Source organism: Clupea harengus, chromosome 26 (assembly GCF_900700415.2).
Source record: "Clupea harengus chromosome 26, Ch_v2.0.2, whole genome shotgun sequence".
In the NCBI taxonomy this organism is placed as follows: domain Eukaryota; kingdom Metazoa; phylum Chordata; class Actinopteri; order Clupeiformes; family Clupeidae; genus Clupea; species Clupea harengus.
In genome coordinates, this window is record NC_045177.1 from 12,037,478 (window position 1) to 12,061,136 (window position 23,659).

At 42.9% G+C, this 23,659-nt stretch overlaps 1 protein-coding gene across 2 annotated transcripts; it reads right to left on the reverse strand.

The window, feature by feature from the left end:
- Nucleotides 1–4,309: 4,309 nt before the first annotated feature.
- Nucleotides 4,310–19,216, reverse strand: peli1a (pellino E3 ubiquitin protein ligase 1a). Of its 2 annotated transcripts, none has more exons than XM_031563962.1 (7): nucleotides 18,814–19,216; nucleotides 13,582–13,810; nucleotides 12,230–12,359; nucleotides 8,543–8,644; nucleotides 8,151–8,360; nucleotides 7,665–7,853; nucleotides 4,310–4,947 (listed from the first exon to the last, which is right to left on the reverse strand). In XM_031563962.1, exons 2-7 carry the CDS (start codon nucleotides 13,665–13,667, stop codon nucleotides 4,318–4,320), a joined length of 1,347 nt encoding a protein of 448 aa, XP_031419822.1. In that variant the 5' UTR covers nucleotides 13,668–13,810; nucleotides 18,814–19,216; the 3' UTR covers nucleotides 4,310–4,317. The 2 variants fall into 2 exon arrangements, with proteins under 2 accessions (XP_031419822.1, XP_031419823.1); XM_031563963.1 differs by lacking the exon at nucleotides 18,814–19,216 and adding an exon at nucleotides 18,277–18,797.
- Nucleotides 19,217–23,659: the final 4,443 nt, after the last annotated feature.

Below are 23,659 nucleotides of genomic sequence, written 5' to 3' on the forward strand. Positions count from 1 at the left end.
CGATACACAAACGATATGAATGGTGTCATAAAATATTGGATGTGTAAAAACTGTCGTTACAAGAAATAGAAATGTTTCAAACACTTCACCTGAAATCTTGCTTTGTAGGTATATGTTTATTCATATGTTCATAGGATGTTATTCATCTTAACATTTCATTCTTAACATTCATTCATAACATTTATTGAATGCACAGTTGGCAAATGGAAGCAGATGCAACAAGCTAGCTTTCATTCCATGCCAACTCACCCAGTGCCTAGATCATGTCATCTATTTTCATGGCAAAATTCAAATTTAACACTCTTATGTGTATTTGATCATAGTTTTGCAACTTTCTGAAACATTTGCCACTTTCTAAAACATCATTTTATAAGCACCACCTTCAAATTTACAAAATGAATAAACACACCTGTTGTTCCAACTGGCTGCTTATAGGCTATGCATGCACACACTAAGAAATCCAAGTTCAGGAATAGACCTCCAGCTGTACCCTATCAAGTACACGCACATTACGTTTATCACAGGTACATTTGTGTACCTTCTTGTCTGTACCCAAAAAAGATGTCTGCACCCCTAGTGGCAAAAATGCTCCTTTATGTTCTGGTACACAAATGTAAACATTGGAAAGGTACGTAATGAGGTACAGCTGGAGCGACATGTCATTTTGTAGCTACCAGTGAATGCATGGAGGATGCATGGTGCTCTGTGTTCTCATTTGTGCAGGGCTACTGAAGAGACTGAACACAGTTCAAATGATTGGTGCGTGTTATGGGGGACCTGCTACAAAGCTGTCTTCAGGTGACTTCATAGAACATGGGTCTGATGGAAATTGATATTACCATTAATTTATAGACTTACATTGCATTGCAAGCATGTTCTCCTGTGTGTGTGTGTGTGTGCCATGTGTATTGATAGTCTTGGTACACCTTTGTTTAAAGCCCCTAGCAGACATCCCCCCCTGCCCCAGGTGGAGGAATACACATCAATTGTCCACCATTTTGGGCCTGTGTGTGTTCCTCCATAGGAAGATCCCCTCCCACTCACATGCCCCCTTCCCCACATTGACCTGTAACAAACCAATGCTGACCCATGTAACCTCCCATGATTGACTGGTATTTAACCTGTAACACTGTGGTGCCTCTTTAGTCTTTTTGCCTGCCTCTACTTGATGTTGGAATTGACTCCCTGCAGGAGCACCTTGAAATACACCTCCAGAAATCTTCTATTCGCCTCGTGGTCTTTTGTCTAAAAGAGTGTCGGCCTGAGAATTCCCGTCAGGTCTTATGCTTGATGCCTCAGTCAAGGGACATACTCTCATGCTATGAACATGATTAAGAGGCAAAAACAATCCTGAATCACACACAGACAGGCTGCTGGTCAAGCAGTCAAATCATTAGCGGTTAACAGTTCTGACTGTGAAAGAGGATTCTCTGAAATGAACAATACAATAACGCCACTACAGACACAAACCTCAAATGAACAAGCTCTCAGCACTGACGTTCATTTCTTTGGTCGGGCCTCCTTTGGCCCGGTGACATCCAGAAAAATATGTCAGGAACTGGGTGCTTAAAAGAAGGTCAGCTAATTACATAGCTCTTCCACAAAGAAAACGCTGCTCTGGGTGCTTAAAAGAAGGTCAGCTAATTACATAGCTTTTCCACAAAGAAAACAAGTCCAATGCTGCTCACAGTACATAGTACTGCCAAATTCAACTTTAACCCCTGGCATTCCCCTGGCAACCTGATATTCTACACTCTGAAATGAGAGTCATTATGTTTTAATTGCTCTGTCCAAAATTACTCTGTTTTTAATACATATTATTCGATCTCATTATAATCTTATTAATTATTTTAAATTCATTTATTATCTTTTTTGGTATATTATATTATCCTATTTTCTGCACTTCATTAGCACTTCTATTACTTTGTATTATTGTTGTTGTGACTGTCTATACTATGTTAAGCACCTTGAGATTTCTTTGTATTTTAAAGTGTGCTATACAAATAAAATCCATTATTATTTTTATTTCACCATAAACTTTGTGCAGATGCACTGTTTTAAATTCCAGTCAGTTAGCTGTTTTAAATCAATCTTTTATTTCAAATCACAAACTCCACATCTTACTTATGAACCTTTGCCAGTTCAGCACTTCAGCATTCAATCAATCAATCAATTCAATCTTATATAGCGCTTCTCTAAATACCCGAAGTCGCTTTACAGAGTCCAGAGTCCAGTAGTCATTCATACATACACAGTCATACCGGTGGTGGTAAGCTACATCAGTAACCACAGCTGCCCTGGGGCAGACTGACAGAAGCGTGGCTGCCAATCAGCGCCTACGGCCCCTCCGACCACCACCAACATTCATTCATATCCATATCCATTGTTAGGGTGTTAGGGACTGCATCCTAAATGTGTTTTGCACTGTAGACCAGATAGTACATTCAGGGTGGCATAGTCGGATAGAGTGGGGAGTGCACACGTACGAGTGACAAGCAGAGCATCCTATGCACACTGGAAAATGGCCCCTCGTGATCCCCCCCCCCCCCCCCCCCCCCCCCCCCCCCCCCCCCAATTGACATTTATTTAGTAATCTTCATACACTTCTTTATTGAGAACCACAGACTTACAAACATAGTGTGAACCATTGAGTATCAAAAATATTGCTGTGGGTGAACAAGAAAAAGCAACAAAAAAAAAGTAAGAAAAAAAATTAGAAATAAAATATATAAAACAGCAATCATCGGGGTCCACGCAGTAGGCTTACGTGCCAGGAGCACAGAACTGCAGATGCTAGAATTTGATATATAGCTTCTATATGACATTGAGAATGCGCCTAACCATTTTCATGAGGATTGGCCATTACCTAACTAATTACATTACTGGCAGATTATGATTATGATTATAATTTGAAATTTGATTGGCTATTGGCACTTTTGTTGAGGGAGCCAATTGACACTATGGGAAATGGCACTATAAGACAAACCAAATTCTAATTTCTGGGTTCAACTGTTCCTTCCAGATTGCAATGAGTCAGTGATTGGAGTCCCCAGTGGGCAAAGTTTGACTACATTTGTCGTGTGACCAAAGAATATAAGAGGAACAGCTTTCAAAACACAATATTGACCTTTGAGTTGATTACAGTTCGGAAGGAAACACTCTGAAAGTTAACTGGCTCATTTCTTAGAAATGCTTTAACAAATCCAAATTCTTTTGATGTTTTCCCCAGCAAGGTCTGGAGATGATTCATAGCGACTTTCATGAGAGTCAGATGAAGTGCCTTAAATGAGTTAGTAAAAGTAGGCTTTTCATTAAATTTCAAAATGGTGGAAAAATCCAGTGTGTGTAAATGGGTATGAATGGGCCCATTAGACGGGAGCTCTAGAAATATCTGAGGGTTTTTTCCAACAACATACAGTTGAGATTGAGATATTAGCCAAAATGTAAATGTGACAGAAGTGTCATTTTAGAAGTCATTTCTCCAATTTGGAATCTATGGTCATGATTTGTGTGGGTTTCGTGGTACTGCTGCATGCTGTAGTACAGGGGTTTTGAACTGGTTTTGTCCCAGGGACCACCACCATTCTGACTAGAAAGTAATTTGCGGCCCACTGATGTGCCTGCACGCGCGTGCGTGTTTGTAACCGCCGCCGCCACGCCCCCTCCCCCTGCACAGATATTCTGCGTATATGTGTATTTTCACGATATTCAAGAGTAATCTGGAAATGTGTTGAAATATCAAAGCGAATTTATAAAAATAAAAAAATTCAATGGTGAACTGATCAACATGGGCTAATGTCGCGGACCCCCTGCAATGCCGTCGCAGACCACCAGAGGGCCACGGACCCCTGGTTGAAAACCCCTGCTGTAGCACAATCACAAAAGGGTTCAAGCAGCACAAATACAAAAGGACGTCCAAAGACTTCATTGATGCAACACTGTTGTAAGATGTTGACCTACAGTCTGGCAGTTAAAAGAGCGATCACACAGATGCACACACTCATGCAAACACCCTCCATTCTGCACACACACACACACACACACACACACACACACACACACACACACACCAGTGCACTAGGACATCAAGACGCCTGCATACAACCAGGCTACACCTTTAAGCCTGATACTAACTGCATGTATAATTTGCATCAGTTCATCAATTACAGTTCAAGAAAGTTCATGTGTTCACAAGTCCTTTTCAAAGACGGGAGAAACTGTCCATCATTCTGCCATACAAAAGCTTATGTAACATCTGTAATATTACACGAACCACGAATATCAGATAAGTTAGGGGACGATACCCCCCCCCTCCCTTTAGTCCAGCGGTCCCTGAAAGATGAGCCTGATGTATGGCCTGTCCCGCTGCAGCGGCCGCACACAGAAGGGGCAGGTGGCGTGGAAGGTGTGTGTCCCGTGTGGCAGTGGGATCTGACTCCAGAACGCTGCTGTCTTCTCGGAGCACACGTGGCCGCAGGGCACAAAGGCGTGGGTCGGGGGGGCTGCGTCCAGGTAGAAGGCCGACTCACAGCCCAGCCAGAGGGGCACGTAAGGCCCCCGCGTGCGACACATGGGACACTCACGCTCCCTGGAGCCCAGGTCCTGTTCATTCTGCCCCTGCATCTCCTCCTCTTCCTCCTCCTCTTCCTCCTGAGACTGCTGAGCCCGCCCTGCCCAGCCATGGTAGCCATGGACGTGTCCGCAGCGCAGATAGACCCAGGGCTGCTTGGCGTCCAGGACTCCCCTGCTGCTGCTCCGGCTGGGGAAGGCCAGTGTGTTGAGGCCCACGGGGCACTGGGGCCTGGCTGCGTTCAGCTCCTGCCTCAGCACCTCCAGGTGTGTGACGCTGGGCGTCTGGGCCAGACCCTCGGCGGTGCGCCAGAGCAGGGTGGCGCCACACAGGTCAATCAGCGACCCGTCGAGCAGCTCGTGGCTCTCCTTCTCCACCTGGGTGGGAAAACGGACGGTTAAGTCTTTTGTCATGAGATGAACACACACAGTCCAGCCTTCCCTATACATCCTGCTGTATGTGGATATATGAGACTGAAGACGAATTTCTATAGTGTCATTTGACAAAAATGAAGCGTGTTTGGTGATGGTGCAGCACCTATGGGCTTCCAAGGTCCATTTCTGGCCACAAACTGGCTTGTTTGTGTGGCTTGTTCTATGGTAGCTCAGCTACCTCGATAACTAACATTAGTTAACTAGTTCAAGTTGTGTTGACCATGGAAGACAGGCAGCAGCACAATCCTGAACAGCATATTTTGTCTCTTTAAACTTTTATTAACATAAAAATGACTGTTTAATCAAATATGAACTTTACAGCTGGCTCTGGTAGCTACACAGGCTCTGGTTAGCGGTGGCCATTGACCTCAATTTGCTCCATTTGAGGTTAGCTGTGCAAATGCCCTTGCCATATTGTATCCACCATTTTAGTTTTATAATACTCTACCATCTTACTTGGTGATTATTCAAATAAAGACTGTCCTTCACACATGAATGGCCCTGGGCAAGAGAAGGCCTGACCCTATACTGAGCACGTTACTGTCCACCGGGTCACGTGACTTGTTTTCCCTGCAATACTCCTGTGCCCCCTCTAGAGGGAGCCCTACTACTTCATGCTTCAGACAGGAGATTCACAAAGGAGCACATGGGGCGCTACTGATAATACTCTCTGGGCAACCACTGAAAGAATAGGTGTTATTTCCTTTCTATTTTCTCTTCTGTGCCGTTCAGCAAATTTAATTCTTAAGTTTATCAACTACCCCCGTCATCGCCATGGTTCATATTCACTTAATGAATGCAGTGTTAATGTCAGGAGCCTGTCTCAGAAGACAGATCTAACAAATGGCCATTCATAGACATAGACTCTGTAACAACCACACAACAAATCCTTCTGGACATCCGTCCACTTTCCACCTGTTGTTATAACGACTTAACTTGCAATCCATACAGTACATCAGACAGATGGGGTTTAAGTGAGTTACAGTTTTTTTTAAAGTGTGTTAAAACTCAAAGAAAATTGTGTGAAAGCAATGAGAAATAGTTAACCCATTCGCCAGCGAAGACCCTTGCTGTGCAAAGACTCTTGCTGTGCAAAGAAGGTGTGAGCATTAGATTAAGTTGACCCAGGGTTCGCTAATTGTGTGTAAGCAATCAGTAATGTTCCCTTTGGGTCAGTGAAGAATTCCACTCTTCCTCGGTGCAGCGTGAGCACCGAGGGACCACACTGAACAGGGAAAGCGGGTTTTGAGAAATGACTACTCAGGGCAAACCCACAGCAGCATGTGGGTCAGGAAGTTAAGACAACAAACACATGTGTTATCATGCGTTGTCAGGCAAAGAAAGATAAGAGAAGCTATGACAACGGGCAAATACAAACTTCAAAAACGTATTAAATAAACTCAAATAGAATTAACTTCTCTCTTAGAATGAACTTCTCTCCTCTCTTAAAGTTACCACATGCTGAATGCTGATTAGGTCTGTGTTGAGAGTCGACTGACTAAGTGTGGGAATGTGTGTTATGGCTGTGTGTGTATGTCACCGTGGAAACGGGCTAGTTTGTTTTACACACAGCATCTGCCAGTCCAATTTTTTGGCACTGGTCCAGGGACAGGGTGTGTGAGTGAGTATGAATGTTTCTCTGTGTGTGTGTGTGTGTGTGTGTGTGTGTGTGTGTGTGTGTGTGTGTGTGTGTGTGTGTGTGTGTGCATATTGGTCCAGGGACAGGGTGTGTGAGTGAGTATGAATGTTTCTCTGTGTGAGAGAGAGAGAGAGAGAGAGAGAAAGAGTGAGTGTGCAGATATGTGTGTGTGTGTGTGTGTGTGTGTGTGTGTGTGTGTGCACGTGTGTGTGTGTGTGTGTATGTGTGTGCATGCACGCGTGTGTGTGTGTGTGTGTGTGTGTGTGTGTATGTGTGTGAGTGAGTAAATGAGTATTTGTGGTGTGTGTGTGTGTGTGTGTGTCTGTGTGTGTGTGTGTGTGTAGGTGTGTGTGTGTGTATGTGTGTGTGTGTGCATGTGTGTGAGTGAGTAAATGAGTGTGTGTGTCTGTGCGTGTGTCTGTGTGTATATGTGTGTGTGTGTGTGAGTGAGTAAATGAGTGTGTGTGTCTGTGCGTGTGTCTGTGTGTATATGTGTGTGTGTGCGTGTGTGTGTGTATGTATGTGTGTGTGTGTGTGTGTGTATGTCTGTGAGTGTGTGTGTGTGTGTGTGTGTGTGTGTGTGTGTGTGTGTGTGTGTGTGTGTGAGTAAATGAGTGTGTGTGTGTGTGTGTGTGTGTATGTCTGTCAGTGTGTGTGTGTGTGTGTGTGTGTGTGTGTGTGTGAGTAAATGAGTGTGTGTGTGTGTGTGTGTGTGTGTGTGTGTGTGTGTGTGTGTGTGTGTGTGTGTGTGTGTGTGTGTGTGTGTGTGTGTGTGTGTGTATGTCTGTGAGTGTGTGTGTGTGTGTGTGTGTGTGTGTGTGTGTGTGTGTGTGTGTGTGTGTGTGTGTGAGTAAATTAGTGTGTGTGTGTATGTCTGTGAGTGTGTGTGTGTGTGTGTGTGTGTGTGTGTGTGTGTGTATGTGTGTGTGTGTGTGTGTGTGTGTGTGTGTGTATGTGGGTGTGTGTATGTGTGTGTGTGTGTGTGTGAGTGTGTGTGTGTGTGTGAATGTACTGCGCCCACCATCTTGCCGCGCTGCTGTGCGGAGCGTGTCTCTCGGAGGCTGAAGACGTTCCCACAGACGGAGATCTCTCTCCAGTCGCTGGGCGTGGAGTCTGGAGTGAAGCCATGATGGGGGTGCATCACAAGAACACCGTTGGTGGTCAGGCCGTCCATCAGGCCATCGGGCGTCTTCCACTTTGCAGCCTTCTCCTTTAGGATCATGGAACACACATTAGCACTTTGAGCTGCATTCTTTTGCATGAAAGGTGCTATATAAATAAAGTTTTATTATTATTATTATTATTATTAGTTTACATGCTCCTATGTGTGTGTTGTATGTTGTATACATAAAATGGTACACTCATGGTATTCAGCTCCAGCTCTCTCCCTCCTTATATGTATTGGGTAAGTATAGCATATGAGTGTGGCATTTATTGGGCAAGAACAGCATTCATCTTTCACCACACTGCCCACTCTACAATTCCGCTTTGTCTGACTCACGCATACCCCGAGGAAGATGTTCTTGGAGGAGTCGAAGCCGGCGGCGTAGATGCGAGCTGTGTATGGCGGGTGGCGTTGGCACATGATCCGGCACGCGAAGCGTGATATGGTGCTCTGGGACGACAGTGTTGCACTGTCACTGTAGCCAGGGCTGAGTCTCCCCGGCACCGTGTCCGTCACCACGAAGTCAATGGGGCTCTCAGTCGAGCGGCCAATCTGTTGCACGAGGAAGAGGTGAGTTGGTGACATTATCCTCAATCACACATGATGATCACTAAGATGGTGGTGCTGTGACTCAGTGAATTACCAGAGCTTTTTGCGCACTGTAAATATTCAAGAGCAGACAAAACCCTTATATATGTTAAACTATATTTCAGATTTAGTTCAGTGTTGGATACCTGGAACATGTCCGTGGTGTTGTCATGAGTGTACTCCACCACCACAGTCTGAGCGCGTGACAGAGTGTAGGAGATGCTGTGCTGGTCTTTATTGCTGATGGCCTAGGGAGAAGGACGTTAGCATTAGCAGTTAGCATTAGTGACAGTGGACCGAGGGGCGCACACAAGCTGCCTAGGGCTGTCTGTCTGTCTGTACAGCACACCGCATTCTCAAATTCAAATTCAAATTCAAAAAGGGTTTATTGGCATGACTGCATACAATACAACGTTGCCAAAGCATGTTTACATAAAATGTACAAGCACAATTAACATAAATAAATCAAAAACAAACAATACGTTATAGGTGGTAACAATGTGGTATAGAAACATAGAACAGGTTCATGTTCATTCTCTCTGTATAGCTTCTTTACTGAAGCTCTCTCTCCTGCACCCAACTCTCCTCTTACTGTAGCAAAGGGAGAGCCTGCTTAAGATCCCTTGAGTGTGTGTGTGTGTGTGTGTGTGTACAAGTACACACCGCTAACAGAGAGTAACCAAGTTCATTTAGTGCAAGCCGCAACTCAACACGCAACAAGAGCAACAATGCGATGAGTTAGAGACGAGCGCAAACCCCTGGGGAGGAGAACAAACGACGCAATCAGTTTCATCCGACCTGCATCAGCGGAATAAAGCGAAGCAGCGACTGCATTCAACGTCGGAGTCACAACTCTTCTCAGACTGGCTCAACAACAAACATGTGAATTGCCAGCTCACACACTGAGGAATTCCACTCCCCTTTCCGTGGACTGGTGACTGGGCACATCTATCTAGCACACACACACACACACACACACACACACACACACACACACACACACACACACACACACCAGTGCACTAGGCATAATCGTTTACATGGCTAAGCATCGGACTACTTCACTTTGGTCAATGTTCATTTACTGAATTGGTTGTGGAGAGGAAGGTGTGCATGACCGTGCACATATGGAACATATGAGGGCAGAAAAAAGAAACGCACACACACATTCTTCCTGGCACGCACCCGGCATGCGCACACTCGCACACACACTCACACACACTCTCTCTCTCTCACACACAGTCTCTCTCTCTCATACTCACACACACACACACACACACTCTCTCTCTCTCATACACACACACACACACACACACTCTCTCTATCTCTCGCACACACATCTAGGTACACAACATTGTGTGTTTTACTTGATCATTTTATAAATAAATACTATATATATAGAGTATATAAAACTATATACATATATGCTGGTGTAATTTATGTTGCACAAGAGTTAATGCTACCAATCTCTCCTGTTCAGAACCCAAAAGACCTTCAACCTACTAATGTATGGTCATTTTGTATTCATTTTAATTTTATATATAATATATGGTCATTTTGGTTTGTAGTTTCCAACTCATAGTTTAGTATATTTTATGAGACTGATTAGACTGATTTATGATCTTTTATTTCTACTACTTGACTACTGTTTGTCGCTGCCATGTGTTCAACTTAATTGATCTGCTGTTGTTTTGAATAGCTCATCCAATTGGGTGAGATCCCCAACCTTTTAAAAGCGCTGTTGTCAGGATAGTACCAGTATTATCTTGGTAGCCCTCATGAGTAAAGTGTTAACATGGATTCACAATCGCACCCACATGTGTTTGACACCTATCCAGAGCTATGGTCCTTTATATTATTTTGGTGTTATCCGTGTGAGGTTGGTGCCTATTGTACTGACATTGTTTTGGTACCCCTGAGTGAAGTGTTTCTGAGTGAGTGGCTGTGAAAATGGCCCGAGTCGGCCATCCCACGTTTGTGAGCAGTAGGCTGTAGTTGGAGGTGAAGAGGGAAGAACACAGCACAGCTTAAAAAATAGCTATTTATTTACACAGGGTCATTAGAAACTCCAAAACATATAAACAAAACCAGGGTAATTAGAAACCCCAAAACATATAAACAAAACCAGGGTAATTAGAAACCCCAAAACATATAAACAAAATGAACAAACCACCAGAAGACTAGGCACACATCTGTAGATATGCATCTAGCTTCACAGCTTGGTCTAGGTGCCAGTCTCTTGCTCCCCAGCCTGTCCAGATCTCTCTCCCTCAACAATGAGGTGCACCTTTTAGTAAGGCAGCCCATGGGCTAAATTGGCCCAATCAGTCCCAATTGGACCCATCCACCGATGTGGGGGAACCCGGACCCGACCATTCTGGTGGGGGAGTCCAGCCCTTCTCCCCTCTTGGGCCACAGTGAGAAGGGGGAGGGACTTCACTTCTCACAGTTGATGTATGAGTGTGAGTGGGTTCCCGTATTGGCTCCAGCTCCCATGTTGATTTCAGATCCCGTTTCCATGGCTCCTGATTCCGTTTCCATAGCTCCTGATTCAGTCGATGCTAAGCCTGTTTGCCACGGGCCTCCAGTCCACTCCTGTCTGTCTGTCTGTCTGTCTGTCAGGCCTCCTGTTTGATGCTGTATGTCTGTCCTGCCTCCTGGTCGTCTTCCTGAGTGTCAGGTCCGTGAGTTCGGCCTCCAGGTCTTCCACCGTCCTCCTGAGCAACCCACCTACCCCTTTAGTAGAGGGGACGTCTGCAGTCCATTCCATGAACCCATCCTGGTTCATGTGTTCCCTTTGTTTTGCTCTGTCTTTTGTTTCTGTTTGTGTTTACATCCTTGGTTGGCCATGTGCTTCTTTGTTTACTTCCTGTGTTCCATGAGCTTTTGCTGTCTTTTGTGTCTTTGCTTTCGTTGCTACTTGGTGTGTCTCGATGTTCCCTGCCCACCTGTGTCTTGTTTTCTCATTTAGTCCTCTGTATTTAAACCCTTTCCTCAGTTCTTTGTCAATGTTTGTGTTCGTGTTGTTCCAAGCTGCCCTGTTTGTTCCTACATTTGAAGAATCCTTGTTTGGATTTAGTTGTGAGGTTGAGTGTCTCGAGTTGTGCGTTTAGGTCCTACCGAAAGCTCCGGCATTACACTGTGAGGTATCGATACAAGTGCTGCAGCAGGAGTTGTTACTTTGTATGGACGAATAAGTATGGTGTTGGGGTACTCTGGCCTGATCAGCCTAGAGGGAGGTGGGTTAGCTTTGCTCCAAGGCAAGTGGGTTTTTGGGTTAGGTTTTTCTCTTTTGTTTTAAGACGGCTAATGTAAGCCTGGCCTGCTTTAAGCCGGCTAAGTAGCCACACTGGGAGAAGTGACTCACACATCGCTGCACTTACACAAACCAGACGGGGACGCTGGGAGCAGAGAAGCACCAGCCAGTATTTTATGGAAAAGATGAAAATACCCAAAAAAAAGACGAAACAAACAAAACCAAACAAAAACGAACGAAAGGAATAAAACAGTGCAGGCTCTCCGTCCGTGGCAAGACCCATGGGGGATGCAGGAGAGGGCCATCCTTCCGTGGGAAAGAAGGACAGCCTCCTCTCTCTGGGGGTCCGTCAGGTTACATTTCTTTTGTTTTGTCTTGTCTTACACACACACACACACACACACTTCTTAGTTACTGCCCTACTTTCCGTCATTTGAGTATATCTTATGTTTAATGAGCTTGGAGGGTAGCTTGCTACATAATACTTTGCAATTGAATGGCAGTTGGGGCTCATAGACGGTCTGGTCTATCTCTATTGGTGGGAGAGAAAGTCCTTGTTCAACTGCTGGGGCCTTACCTTGGCAGCCTGTGGGGAACAGACAGCGTGAACTGTGCTGGGCTTCACGCCATTAGCTCTGGGTCTCTTAAAGAGAGAGAAGCGACTCTTTCTTCGACCTCGGTCACCGTTTGGAAGGGAGCCATTGTACCTGTGAAATGTAGCATCATGTCAAAGTAATAGCTGCAAGGTAAATGTCCTTGACTGTGGCTGTAAAGTAACAAATCATTGTTAAAACCCCCTTGCTGTACCTCAGCCAAATGCCTACCTGTTTTATGGTTGATGACAACTTCATGACAAGCATCTAACAATGTTATGGCAACAGTAGCAGTGTTGTGACAACACTGACCTTCCCGTTTTTTTGTGACAGGTGAAAGTTTTTGAATTGGTGCAGTCAACACACAATACTATATTGGACCACTTACAATGAGAACCTTTATGCTGTTGTTAGTCTGGCCACTCGCCTGAAACCAATCCGGTATGGTTAGACCTACCAGGGACCAGAGTCCCCTCCGGCATAGCTTTCAGGGTCTTAGAGGCACACAAGCCTCTCCACCACGACAAGGTCACAGCACGAGGAGAAGTGAAAGGTACTCTGGGTAAATATAGAAATAACTGTATCCTTATACCTGCTAGACTGCATTGATCAGAATAAATGAATCAGGGTCAGGGTATTGGGTGTGTCTAAACAAAACACATTCCGGGTTAGTGTGATTAATGTAATTCATTATATTAATTGTGAAATCTGTCTACCAAGAATATCTTGGTATAACATTTTCTCCAACCAAGAGTAGGATCACACGACTATATCATGCTAATTTTCTTTAGCGAGGTTGACACTCCACCAGAATGAAGATCATTTGCAGTAAGACTATCATCTTTCTGAACTAATATTAAATGTTGTTAGGAATTCCTAAAAGACACCAGAAACAACATAGATTCAATCTATGACAGCTCCTACCTGTTTCACAATGTACTTAATATGATCTCATTTAGCAGTTGGTTACAACTCTGGCTTGTTCAAGAATAGTCACATCAAGTCAGCATTTATTCAGCCAATTTTGTAGCAATAAGGATTCATTCAGGACAACTACATTTATATTTACATTTACATTTAGTCATTTAGCAGACGCTTTTATCCAAAGCAATCGAGACCTAGTGTAACAATAAAAACTACTTTACATAAGAAATAAAAAAGTGCAGGAATGTTACTACAGTAAGTGTGAGTTAGGTACTAGTTAGAGGAGATAACATTAGGGGAAAGATAAGGAGAGGTAGAGAAAGGAAGAGGAAGAGACTTCTTTGGTCTTATTTGAAGATCATTGGACTCAAAACAGGACTAAAAAATGGTTGGGGATGCTCTAATCTCTTACCCTAACAGAATGAGCTCCCCATACTTGGTGGGAGGCTTGCTAGGCGTGCTGCAGCTTGAGATGTCCTGGTGGTCCACAGAGAACATTGGTGAGGCTATCAGCTCCTCCAGAAGAGACCCCTTCCTTCTTCTTCTTAGTGCTTACGCTGCTCCTCCTCAACCCCTTCTCTGTTGTATTCTACTTTGAAACATCGATTGCTTCTCTTTGATGTTATTTTCAGCCCACTAACCTGTTAAATGAACAAAAGGAGGGAATGGAATCTAGATGCTTTAGTGTATAAATCCATGTGCACACATACCACACACACGCACACCTCAATTTGTCCCGTCTGTCAATTTCGAAAACCCCCAAGAAAAGACCATTTTGTGCACACACGCTCTCTTTCACACACACATCTGACATTGCTTGATCAAACAAAATTGGATTGCTGTTGTTGGTAAGGCGGTGTTTTGAAGGTGACCGACTAGTTGAGTGAGTCTGGCCAGTGGGTTTGGCGGTGACAGAGTCAACACAAGGGGCAGATCTGGGGTTACTGCTGAGACCCACTACACCAGCATGAACACAATCAAAACAGCAATCCTCAGTCCCAAACCCAAACCCAAACCCAAACGAAACATCCCATTTACGTCACATTGCACACAAATATGGAGAAGAAGATGGAGTTCCTACAAAAACAGGAAAACCTCACAAAAAAAAAAAAAAAAAGATTATTGTTACCCCATTATAGTTGAGTGTATGTCTAAATCCTTTCTGTTCATCTATTTAGATCTATTCACATGCATCGGTCCTTTGGAACACTGATCACAAGACTTCAGAAGTTCACCCACGGACCCTGACATAACCCCACACATCACACCAATGAAAGAACACATACTGCTCAACATTTCAACTGTTTGTTGAAACACTTCTTCAGCCCTCCCTGTTTCTTGTCAATCAGCTGAAATTATATTTGAACATATGCATCAAAAACTATAAATAAATCAAATAAAATAGATACAAATATAGCCGCAAGTAGCAATAATCAGTCTTCCAAAAGACAACATTTGAATGATTCTACAAGTTCAACATTTGAAAGAGGATTTGAAACTGGAATTTCTAAAAATATATGCAGGTAAAATCACATCACATATAAACTTTGTAGATTGAGCAGCTCTTATCTAATAAACCGCAATGCATCTGTGAGTGACAGCTCCCCCAATGACATTTGGAATGCTGCCAAAGAAACTTTATAGGCCATGGGCAAAAGTTTTATTGGTCTATAACTTTGAAACGGTTTGATGAATCACACTTTCTTTGATACATTTTGTCATCAAGGTCTGGAGGTGCTACAACATTAGTGCAAAATAGATGTATGGCCTAGGACGAGTCGGGAAAATGGCTTCACATTTGGTACATGGCTTGACATTAGGAATGAGCTGACTTCTGATTGGACATTAATGGCCCACTTTTGGAGCAAGCTCTCTCTCAGAAAAAAAATTGATTGGCCTGTATCAATTTGACAAATCAAACTTCTTTTGATAACTTTTTGCCAGCGAAATCTTAAGACAATTCCCACCAAGAAGCTGCAAAACAGCCTAGGATCTGTTACAAAAGCAGTTCGAAAACGCCAGGAAATATTGCCAAGCGGACATTGGTGGAAATGAGGTACATTGAATTGGGTGTTCTCAAGGCATCAAAGGAAAGAATATTTTTGTCATTTAATGGGTAATATTTGGGCGTACATCATTAATCTAATCTTGTCAATTTAGTACATGTGTAACTAGGAAATAAACAAAAGGGGAAGTGAAGTCATCAGTACAATTACAAGAGGGGTTCCATCAACAAATCCTAAACATCCTTCTAGCTCTAACACAAACACTGTCTCTGCATCATACAGCACCGGAGAGTAACACACTGTTCAAGAACAGAATGCACAAAAGGAGAAGAGTCAGGCCAACTGACATCATCATCTTTAAGACGGTAATTAAATCAATTAGGATGATTAACCAGGGCACCCTTCCCCCTGTGAAGTGCAGAAGCTTTGGCACATTCTAAATGATTCCCATTCTCTCCCCTGGAGCTTGGTGCCAGGCGGAGCGGACAGAGGAGCCCATCTCAGACCGGCAGATAATGCACCCACTGTTCTGGGGGAGAGGGTCACACACCCCACCAAGAATGTGAGCCAGAAGTACCACAACACACACACACACACACACACACACACAAAATCCCTGAATTTAGGCTATTTCCTTTTTTCAGTCTGTCTCTCTTGCGTACACACACACACACCCTTAACATAAACTCACAAACACACACACAAAGAGATACAGAGACACACACACACACACACACACACACACACACACACACACACACACACATCCGGCCTCTTTCTGAATCAGCGCCAGTCCGGGACTGGCAAAGGCGTAGGGTAAAATAAACGGGTTTGTTTCCATGGTGACATGCATACTAAAAACAGTGGTGAAATCTCACAAGCACAGTACACATACACACACAAGAAGGTCACAGTGTTACACACACACACACACACACACACACACACACACACACACACACACACACACACACACACACAAGAAGGTCACAGTGTTACACACACACAGACACAAGGCTAACTATTGGCCTGATGACCCATAAAAACTGTGCCCAACTTCCTCTGTAACCACTAGGAATCGCATTTACAGAATTCACTCATCTTTACGCTAGATGCTCTCAGAGTAATGCACTAATGTCTCTAAGTTTAGTTTGTAACATGAGAGAAACTCCCGGAGCAAACCAGGCTAGGGTGTTTCTTTGTCTATAAAATGTGCCATTGGTGGTTTCAGTTGGTCTTTATGAACTTCCCCAGAACAAAAACAGCACTCATCCAGCCACATTTGTGTTCCCTCTCCTCCTGGCACTCCTGGTGTTAGTGACTGAGCCCCAGTTCACATCACAGTGCCCCATTGACACACAACAACTGGGTAAAAGAAGCACTTAGAATCTGGCTCCAACCCACGCTGGCATAGATAAGGGCTTTGACTTTTCTAAATTGAACTTCGTTTCACTGAAAACAAGAGTATCATCTTGTATCTGCTTGTGATTGACACGTCTCGATGCCTCCAGTATTGAAACAAATAAAAATGCCTAGTTTCCAAAAAAAAAACTGTATTTAATAACAAAATGAGATCATTATTCTGCAAGCTGTTCTAAAGCTCTGAGTTGTCTGCAGTTGGAAGACAGGAGAAGAATAAAATAAAATAACAGAATAAATTAGATATCTACTGCAATCACTACCCTTTTAAAATAATACATTATAAAAACCAGAGCTGAGTAAGCCTATGAGTAGAGGTACAAATATTTGTATTGAAAAAGGTTATGTCATTATGTATTGGTGTGTGAAAAGTAGTATTTTAATATTACTGAAGACATCTTACATGTCTACAATTAATTTCTGAAATAAGTGCTTCACTAAAGATGGAGACATAATCAGAAAAGCTGAAAACATTAACTGATGTGTCCTTGAAAGAATAAGATATCAAAGCTTGAACATCCTTTGCCTTATGTCACACATGAAAGGATTCATGTGTATATCCTGACAAAACATAGCCTGACATAGCCTACAGTACGACACCACAAATGTTGGGGAAATCTGGGAATAGTAATGCACACATATTGGCAACCTAAAACGTTAATATGTATTGAGAGACTCTTTCCCACCACAGGAACCCAAAGCATATAGGCCTATTCTATAAAACATTCATGAACGCAAGTTTGTAGTGGAGAAAACAACAAGATTTCTTTATGAACTTTTTTTACAGAGGGCCTATAACCTACTGACAGGGACAGGGAATAGAGGCAGGTGCGGTCCTTTCTCAGTATCACAGGCCCAACCATCTTAAACTCACTAGATTAACAACAGACAGATTCATTTGAAGAAGTGATCCAGGCCTTTTGAGGAATGGAACAACCCGTGTAAGGGTGATATGACGTGGTTATTTATAAACCAAGTAAGGCATCCAGGCGCTCGGATGCACACCAGACTCATTGCAGAGAAAGAAGGCAATGGAAGGCTCGCCCCTATTTGAGCCGCGGGTCTATTACGGCACGTGCACCCGCTGGAACAGTGTAATGACGAAATGTACTTAGTGGACCGAGGAATATCCTAGATATATAAGTAACAAATTCAAATGAGGATTAATAAACGGACGCCCAAGACGACACTGTTATAGGGCACGAAAGGACATAGAGGGGACAATAATCTGCCAATTCTAATATCACCTTATGAATTCCATTTCAAAGCTGTGTTCTACACTTGTGCATCAAATACACTATCCGCGAAATCCAAAGTAGTCACATGTCTAAATTCCAAATTCCAAATAATTATCTAATTAATAGTTCACAGTTGCATTCTACACCTATACACTAGCCTAGAAATCCTAGGCTACATGTCTAAATTAAATGTATTTACTAGGACCTTGCCTAGGCCTACACTGTTAAGTTCTGTTGTTAAATTAGGCTACTATCATGATAACCATCAATAGGACTCGTCCGAGCAGTAGCCTAACGTTAATATCTTATCATAGTCTACAGTAGTCGGAATATACATGCTATTATTGTTAACATTACGATACAAAATCAATTTCTCTTTAACAGTCCATCAGGAAAATAATACAATTTAAGCGTCACCAAAATACTGATAAAGACGATCCTTACCCGACTCAAAGCCTGAATCTCAGTTGTCAGCTGAATGTGGGACTGGTCGATTCAAGTTCAGTTTATAAATTAAGCGATTGTTCATTACCATACATGGTGCGCTTCATATGAAAAGAGGATTTTAAAAATAAATGTTTTAAAGTCATAAATAAGTTACTGCTCACTGTGTACCTTCACATGTATCCCTTTACAACTCTCATCTCACATAAGCCGAGGATGGCCGGGTCACGCGCATAATGAGGGTGCAAATTGTGTGTCTCCCTCATCCCAACACACAAGATTGCATCACATGTCACTCACCAGCCCAATTAACGTTGTAGCCTCGTTTTGTTAATACCTATTTTTGTATCCTACATAAACAGTTTTTAACAATTTACAAGATATAGTCTACCAACCCAGCACAATCAATAGCCTAACCTAAAGCACCACTATCACTAAAATTAAAATGAATTAAACTCACTTTAATAAAATTAAGAAATTGCCTAAAATCCACTGTGGTGTTATCGCAACAGTCAAAAGAGCTGAAAAGTTCCTCACCTTTAACCGCTCAACGACAGAAAATAAGTGTAACAGATAGGCTAGATAACGTTTATCCTACAGTAATATCCTAACTAGGATATTCGGAAACATAACTAGACTCCTCTGGCAATAATGCATTCACTCAGTTCCGCAGTCTTTGCCACACTCTCCCCCAGCTCAAACCCCGAGGCTTTTTTTCCCCCACTCCAGATGTTCCCTGAAGGAAGCGCTTGAACTCGCGTTTGTTGGTGCGGTTGCACTCCAACACATCAACATAGCAACAAGCTCGGGCTAAGTGTTCCTGACTTCAATGAGAATGCAGAGAGCTTGCGCAGTCTACACGCTCTGCTGCCACGGGATTACATAATAAAAATGTTATGCTAACGCTAAGCAAATATTAAGTTTCCCCGGCTGCCAAGTGCCTGAGAGGCAGGCTGTGGGATGTTGTCATGCCGCCATGACAACAGTAACCATGCGCACGGCTATATTTATAGTGTGTTTAAATACCCAGGACATGGGAGGGAACAAAAGACTTGGCCAGATCCCTGCGTGTGTATGTGTGTGTGTGTATGTGTGTGTGACTACCCTGTGTGATTTAAACAGTGAGTCAAATGGTCAAGGGCAGAGATAGAAAGAGAGAGCAAGACAAGAGAGATGCAAAAATGTACACTTAAAGGGACACTGAGGTTTGTAGAGCATTCAAATTCATGTCAAACAAAAACAATGTAATGTGGTCTACTAGGACCTGTTCCCAATTTCATGCAGTATTTAGTTGTCTTTCTACCACAAACATTAAATCCATGCCATGGCAACAAGACTCCGATAGAACAGTGTCATTCAACACTTAAGTGGATCTGTGCTTATAGCCCCACCTATTGGCCAAATAGAAAATAAATATTTGAGTAGTCTGTGGCTTATAAAGAGCCTATAAAACAGGGGTGGCGAACCTGCGGCTCGCGAGCCGCATGCGGCTCTTTGCCGGCTGACGTGCGGCTCGGCTCCAGCTCGACTGCTCACTGACTTTGCTCTTGGTGTACAGAATTTTCATATTGTAAAATAAACATCTAAAATGCATATGCATATATTTGGCAATACAGACAAAAAGCTGTCCGATTTGAATGTGGTATTTATTCATGTATATTTTGTCATCACGCGATCTTGAGAGATGTCTTTAAGTAACGTTAATGTTCCAAACATGAAACATTCTAATGTGTGCACCCATTCTCAGAGAGTTACTAGCCAGACTAGCAGTAGCTACTGACAGAATGCCATTAATCCAGGAAAGGGCAAAGCTAAACGAAAATATGAAGATGAACACCGGACGTTTTTTGCCTGAATGGGAGGAATTCTTTGCGGAGCGAAATGGAAAACACCTCTGCTTAATATGCTAGACGTCACTGTCGCATTTTAAAGCCTCAAACTTGGAGCGCCGTCTCTCCACACACCATGCTAACATGGCCCAGGAGTTCCTAAAGGCACAGAGCTGTGCAAGCACAAGGTAAATACTTTGAAACGTCAGTCAGACTCAGCTTTTTCGGAAATTCACGAAGTACTCTGAAACGGTCACGTTGGCATCGTATCAGGTGTCATGCAATATTGCTCGAGCAAAAAAGTAATATAGTGAGGGAGAGTTTGTGAGGTCTTGTGTACGTGATGTCGTTGCTATCCTCAACCCTGAAAATGACGGATCATAGCGGTCTGTGTCAGACCTGCAGCTGTCAGGCACGAAAATTGAACAGAGGATATCTGACATTAACAACATAATTGAGACACAGTTATGTACAGATCTTGAGAAGTGATCCCTGCAGTAGCCCCCCCAAAAGTTTCCTTAGCCCCACCGAAAAATATATATGAAGTTTAAAATAGTAAAAGAAACGAAATGGTTAAATCATCTCGAGTTAATTGTAGATGTCGTGGCTCTTTTTTTATCATGCCGGTTCATTGATCCGGCGGGTATGCTACCTTACTCAGTAGCTTCGCCAGCTATAACTAGCTAGTGGACTCTAGCCTACAACGTTAACCTACTCACTTGAGCTGCAAATCCCTACCATGCTACAGTATAATTAGCACCTATCTCAGCAGATGTCTTCAATATGTTTATTTTTGTGCCATATTTTAAATCAAATTTTTTTTATTTCTCTTCCTAAAACCCACGAGAGGACACTATTTAAAAGGTTATTTTCAAAAAAATCTTATGGGGGAGCATGCCCCCAGACCCCCCTAGTTTTGCTGGGTCACAGGGAACATAATAGGTTTTAAGTAGGGGCTTTTCTTCACCAAAAGTGGGAACCTAGATTCGTGTGGCTCTTCGAAATGGTGTTGGGTTTTGTTTAGGCTCTTTGAGCTGGACTGGTTAGCCACCCCTGCTATAAAAGGTTATTACAGTGCATGAAATGCCCTGTATTGTTATTCCTAGGCTTCTTATACGTCTTCTTCTTCTTCTTCTTCTTCTTTGTACCGACTTCTGCGATTAATTCAGCACGAACCGCTTAACGTAGAAACTTCGTTCAAACTTTGTCGCGTAGGTCTTGTAAAGGTCACTTTTCTAAACTTGATACTTTTTAAGATATTAAAGACAAACTAATACAAATTTTCCCCTTGACTTACATTGGGTCATTATGACATCATAATAGGGTCATTAAACTGGCTTGCACCTGTGCTTCACTGACACCTGCGCCAAGGTTCCAAGGCTCCTCTTCTCTCTGTCCCTCTCCATTCAACTGTATAACTAGGAATATTAAGAGACACCTTCCATACTCTACTTCTTTTTCTCTCCATCTCTCCATCTTTCTCTTTATCTCTCTCAGTCTACTCTCTCTCACACTCCATCTCTCTGCTTCACTCCATCTCTCTCTCCTTTCAATATTTTCCCTCTTCACTCTCTTTTACTGTTCTTTTCTTTCTTCTTTCCTTCTTCCACTCTTCTTTCCTTCTTCCACTCTTCCTTCCTTCTTCCACTCTTCTTTCCTTTCTTTCTTCTTTGCTTCTTCACTCTTCTTTCTTTTCTTCTTCCTTTCTTAACTTTTGCATTTCATGCACTGGTATTTCCTTCAGGAAATGCATTTTCTAGTTTAGATTTACATTCCCATCCTGAGTGTCACATTTGTAGATATGTTTTAGAGTATCAGGCCTTGGTAGCAGTAGGCTACTAGCATGTGGCTAAATTCAATTCAATTCAATTTTATTTATATAGCGCCATAACAATACAATTGTCTCTAGGCGCTAAGCCTATACGAGGTTCTTTTGATTTACGTTCCCATTCTGTGATGGAGGGTCGACCTCCAGTGCACAGGCTGGATTGACCGTTAAGCAGCGAATCAGGAAGGCACTGTTTGCAAGACTGTATGCATACAACTCACACCACTCACACCTCTTGTACTACACACATTTTTTCTCAATCACACACCTGTTTTTTTCACCAATTTATTTCAGTAATCCTCAGAAAAAGGAAACATCTTTGTCCTTGCCGATTGTCATATAATGTGTACATGTATATGTGACCTTATGTGTGATGTCACCGGAAATGAGATCACGCGAGATACGTTAGTCTTATGTTGATGCTAAAGTGATAAGTTGGATTTACCTGCCTGTGTGTTACCTTCACGTTTGTTCAATAGAGAACTTATACTTATTGAGTGGACATCAGTTCTTTACACCGATAAGTCAAGTCAGACAGCATTCACCATAGCATTTTGATCCTTTGAACTGGAGTCAGCATGGTCATGGTGAGATTGCCTAAAGATGTTCCCAGATCAGTGGAGGACTCCACACTCTGTGGATGACCGTCCCCCAGCGCTCTTCCCAAGCCCCCCATAATGTAGTTTACCTGTCAGAGCAACAGCGGCCCTACCACAGCGTGGAGAGAGTGCCAGCGAGAGATAGATAGATAGATAGATAGATAGATAGATAGATAGAGCCAGCGAGAGATAGATAGATAGATAGATAGATAGATAGATAGATAGATAGATAGATAGATTCACTTGGCTGTGAATGAATTGAGAGACAAAGCAAAAAGGGCTTTCTATGCCATCAAAAAATCTATACAAATTGAACTACCAGTAACAACATGGCTCAAAATTTTCCAATCTATCATTGAACCAATTGCACTATATGGCAGCGAGGTGTGGGGTACACAAATTCAACATGATTGGACAAAATGGGACAAACACGCAATTGAAATACTACATACACAGTTCTGCAAGAGTATCCTCCAAGTGCAGAGAAAAGCTCCCAACTCTGCATGTAGAGCTGAATTAGGCCAATACCCTCTAATATTAAAGATCCAAAAACGAGCCCTAAATTTCTGGAATCATATTAAAACAAGTGACCCACTCTCCTTTTCCTACAAAGCCCTATGCTGCCAGGAGTTGAACCCACAAAGGAGTCCCCTCTGCTTACTTGTCCTGAGACTGGGTGAACCATCACCCACCCAGGTCATTACACAACGACGACCTCAGCCTCAAAACTCAAGATCTCAGATAATCAGACCCAACCAAATCATTATGAAAGAAAAAGAAAAGAGATCACTGGGCAAATCACTGGGCAAAATTAACAAAATCCCAGAACAAATTAGAAACATATGTATCACTAAACAGACAGTACACCGTGGCAAATTACCTGACCACAGTGTCTGATAAAAAAATGAGGAAAACTTTAACTAAATACAGACTGAGTGAGCACAACCTGGCAGTAGAAGTCGGCCGACACAGACAGACCTGGCTACCCAGAGAGGAGAGGCTGTGCTCCTTCTGTAACCAGGGAACAGTAGAGACGGAGCTACACTTCCTGATTTACTGCAACCATAACCAAAGTCTTAGAGACTATTATTTTGACAAAATAACACAAATATTCCCAGAATTCCAAC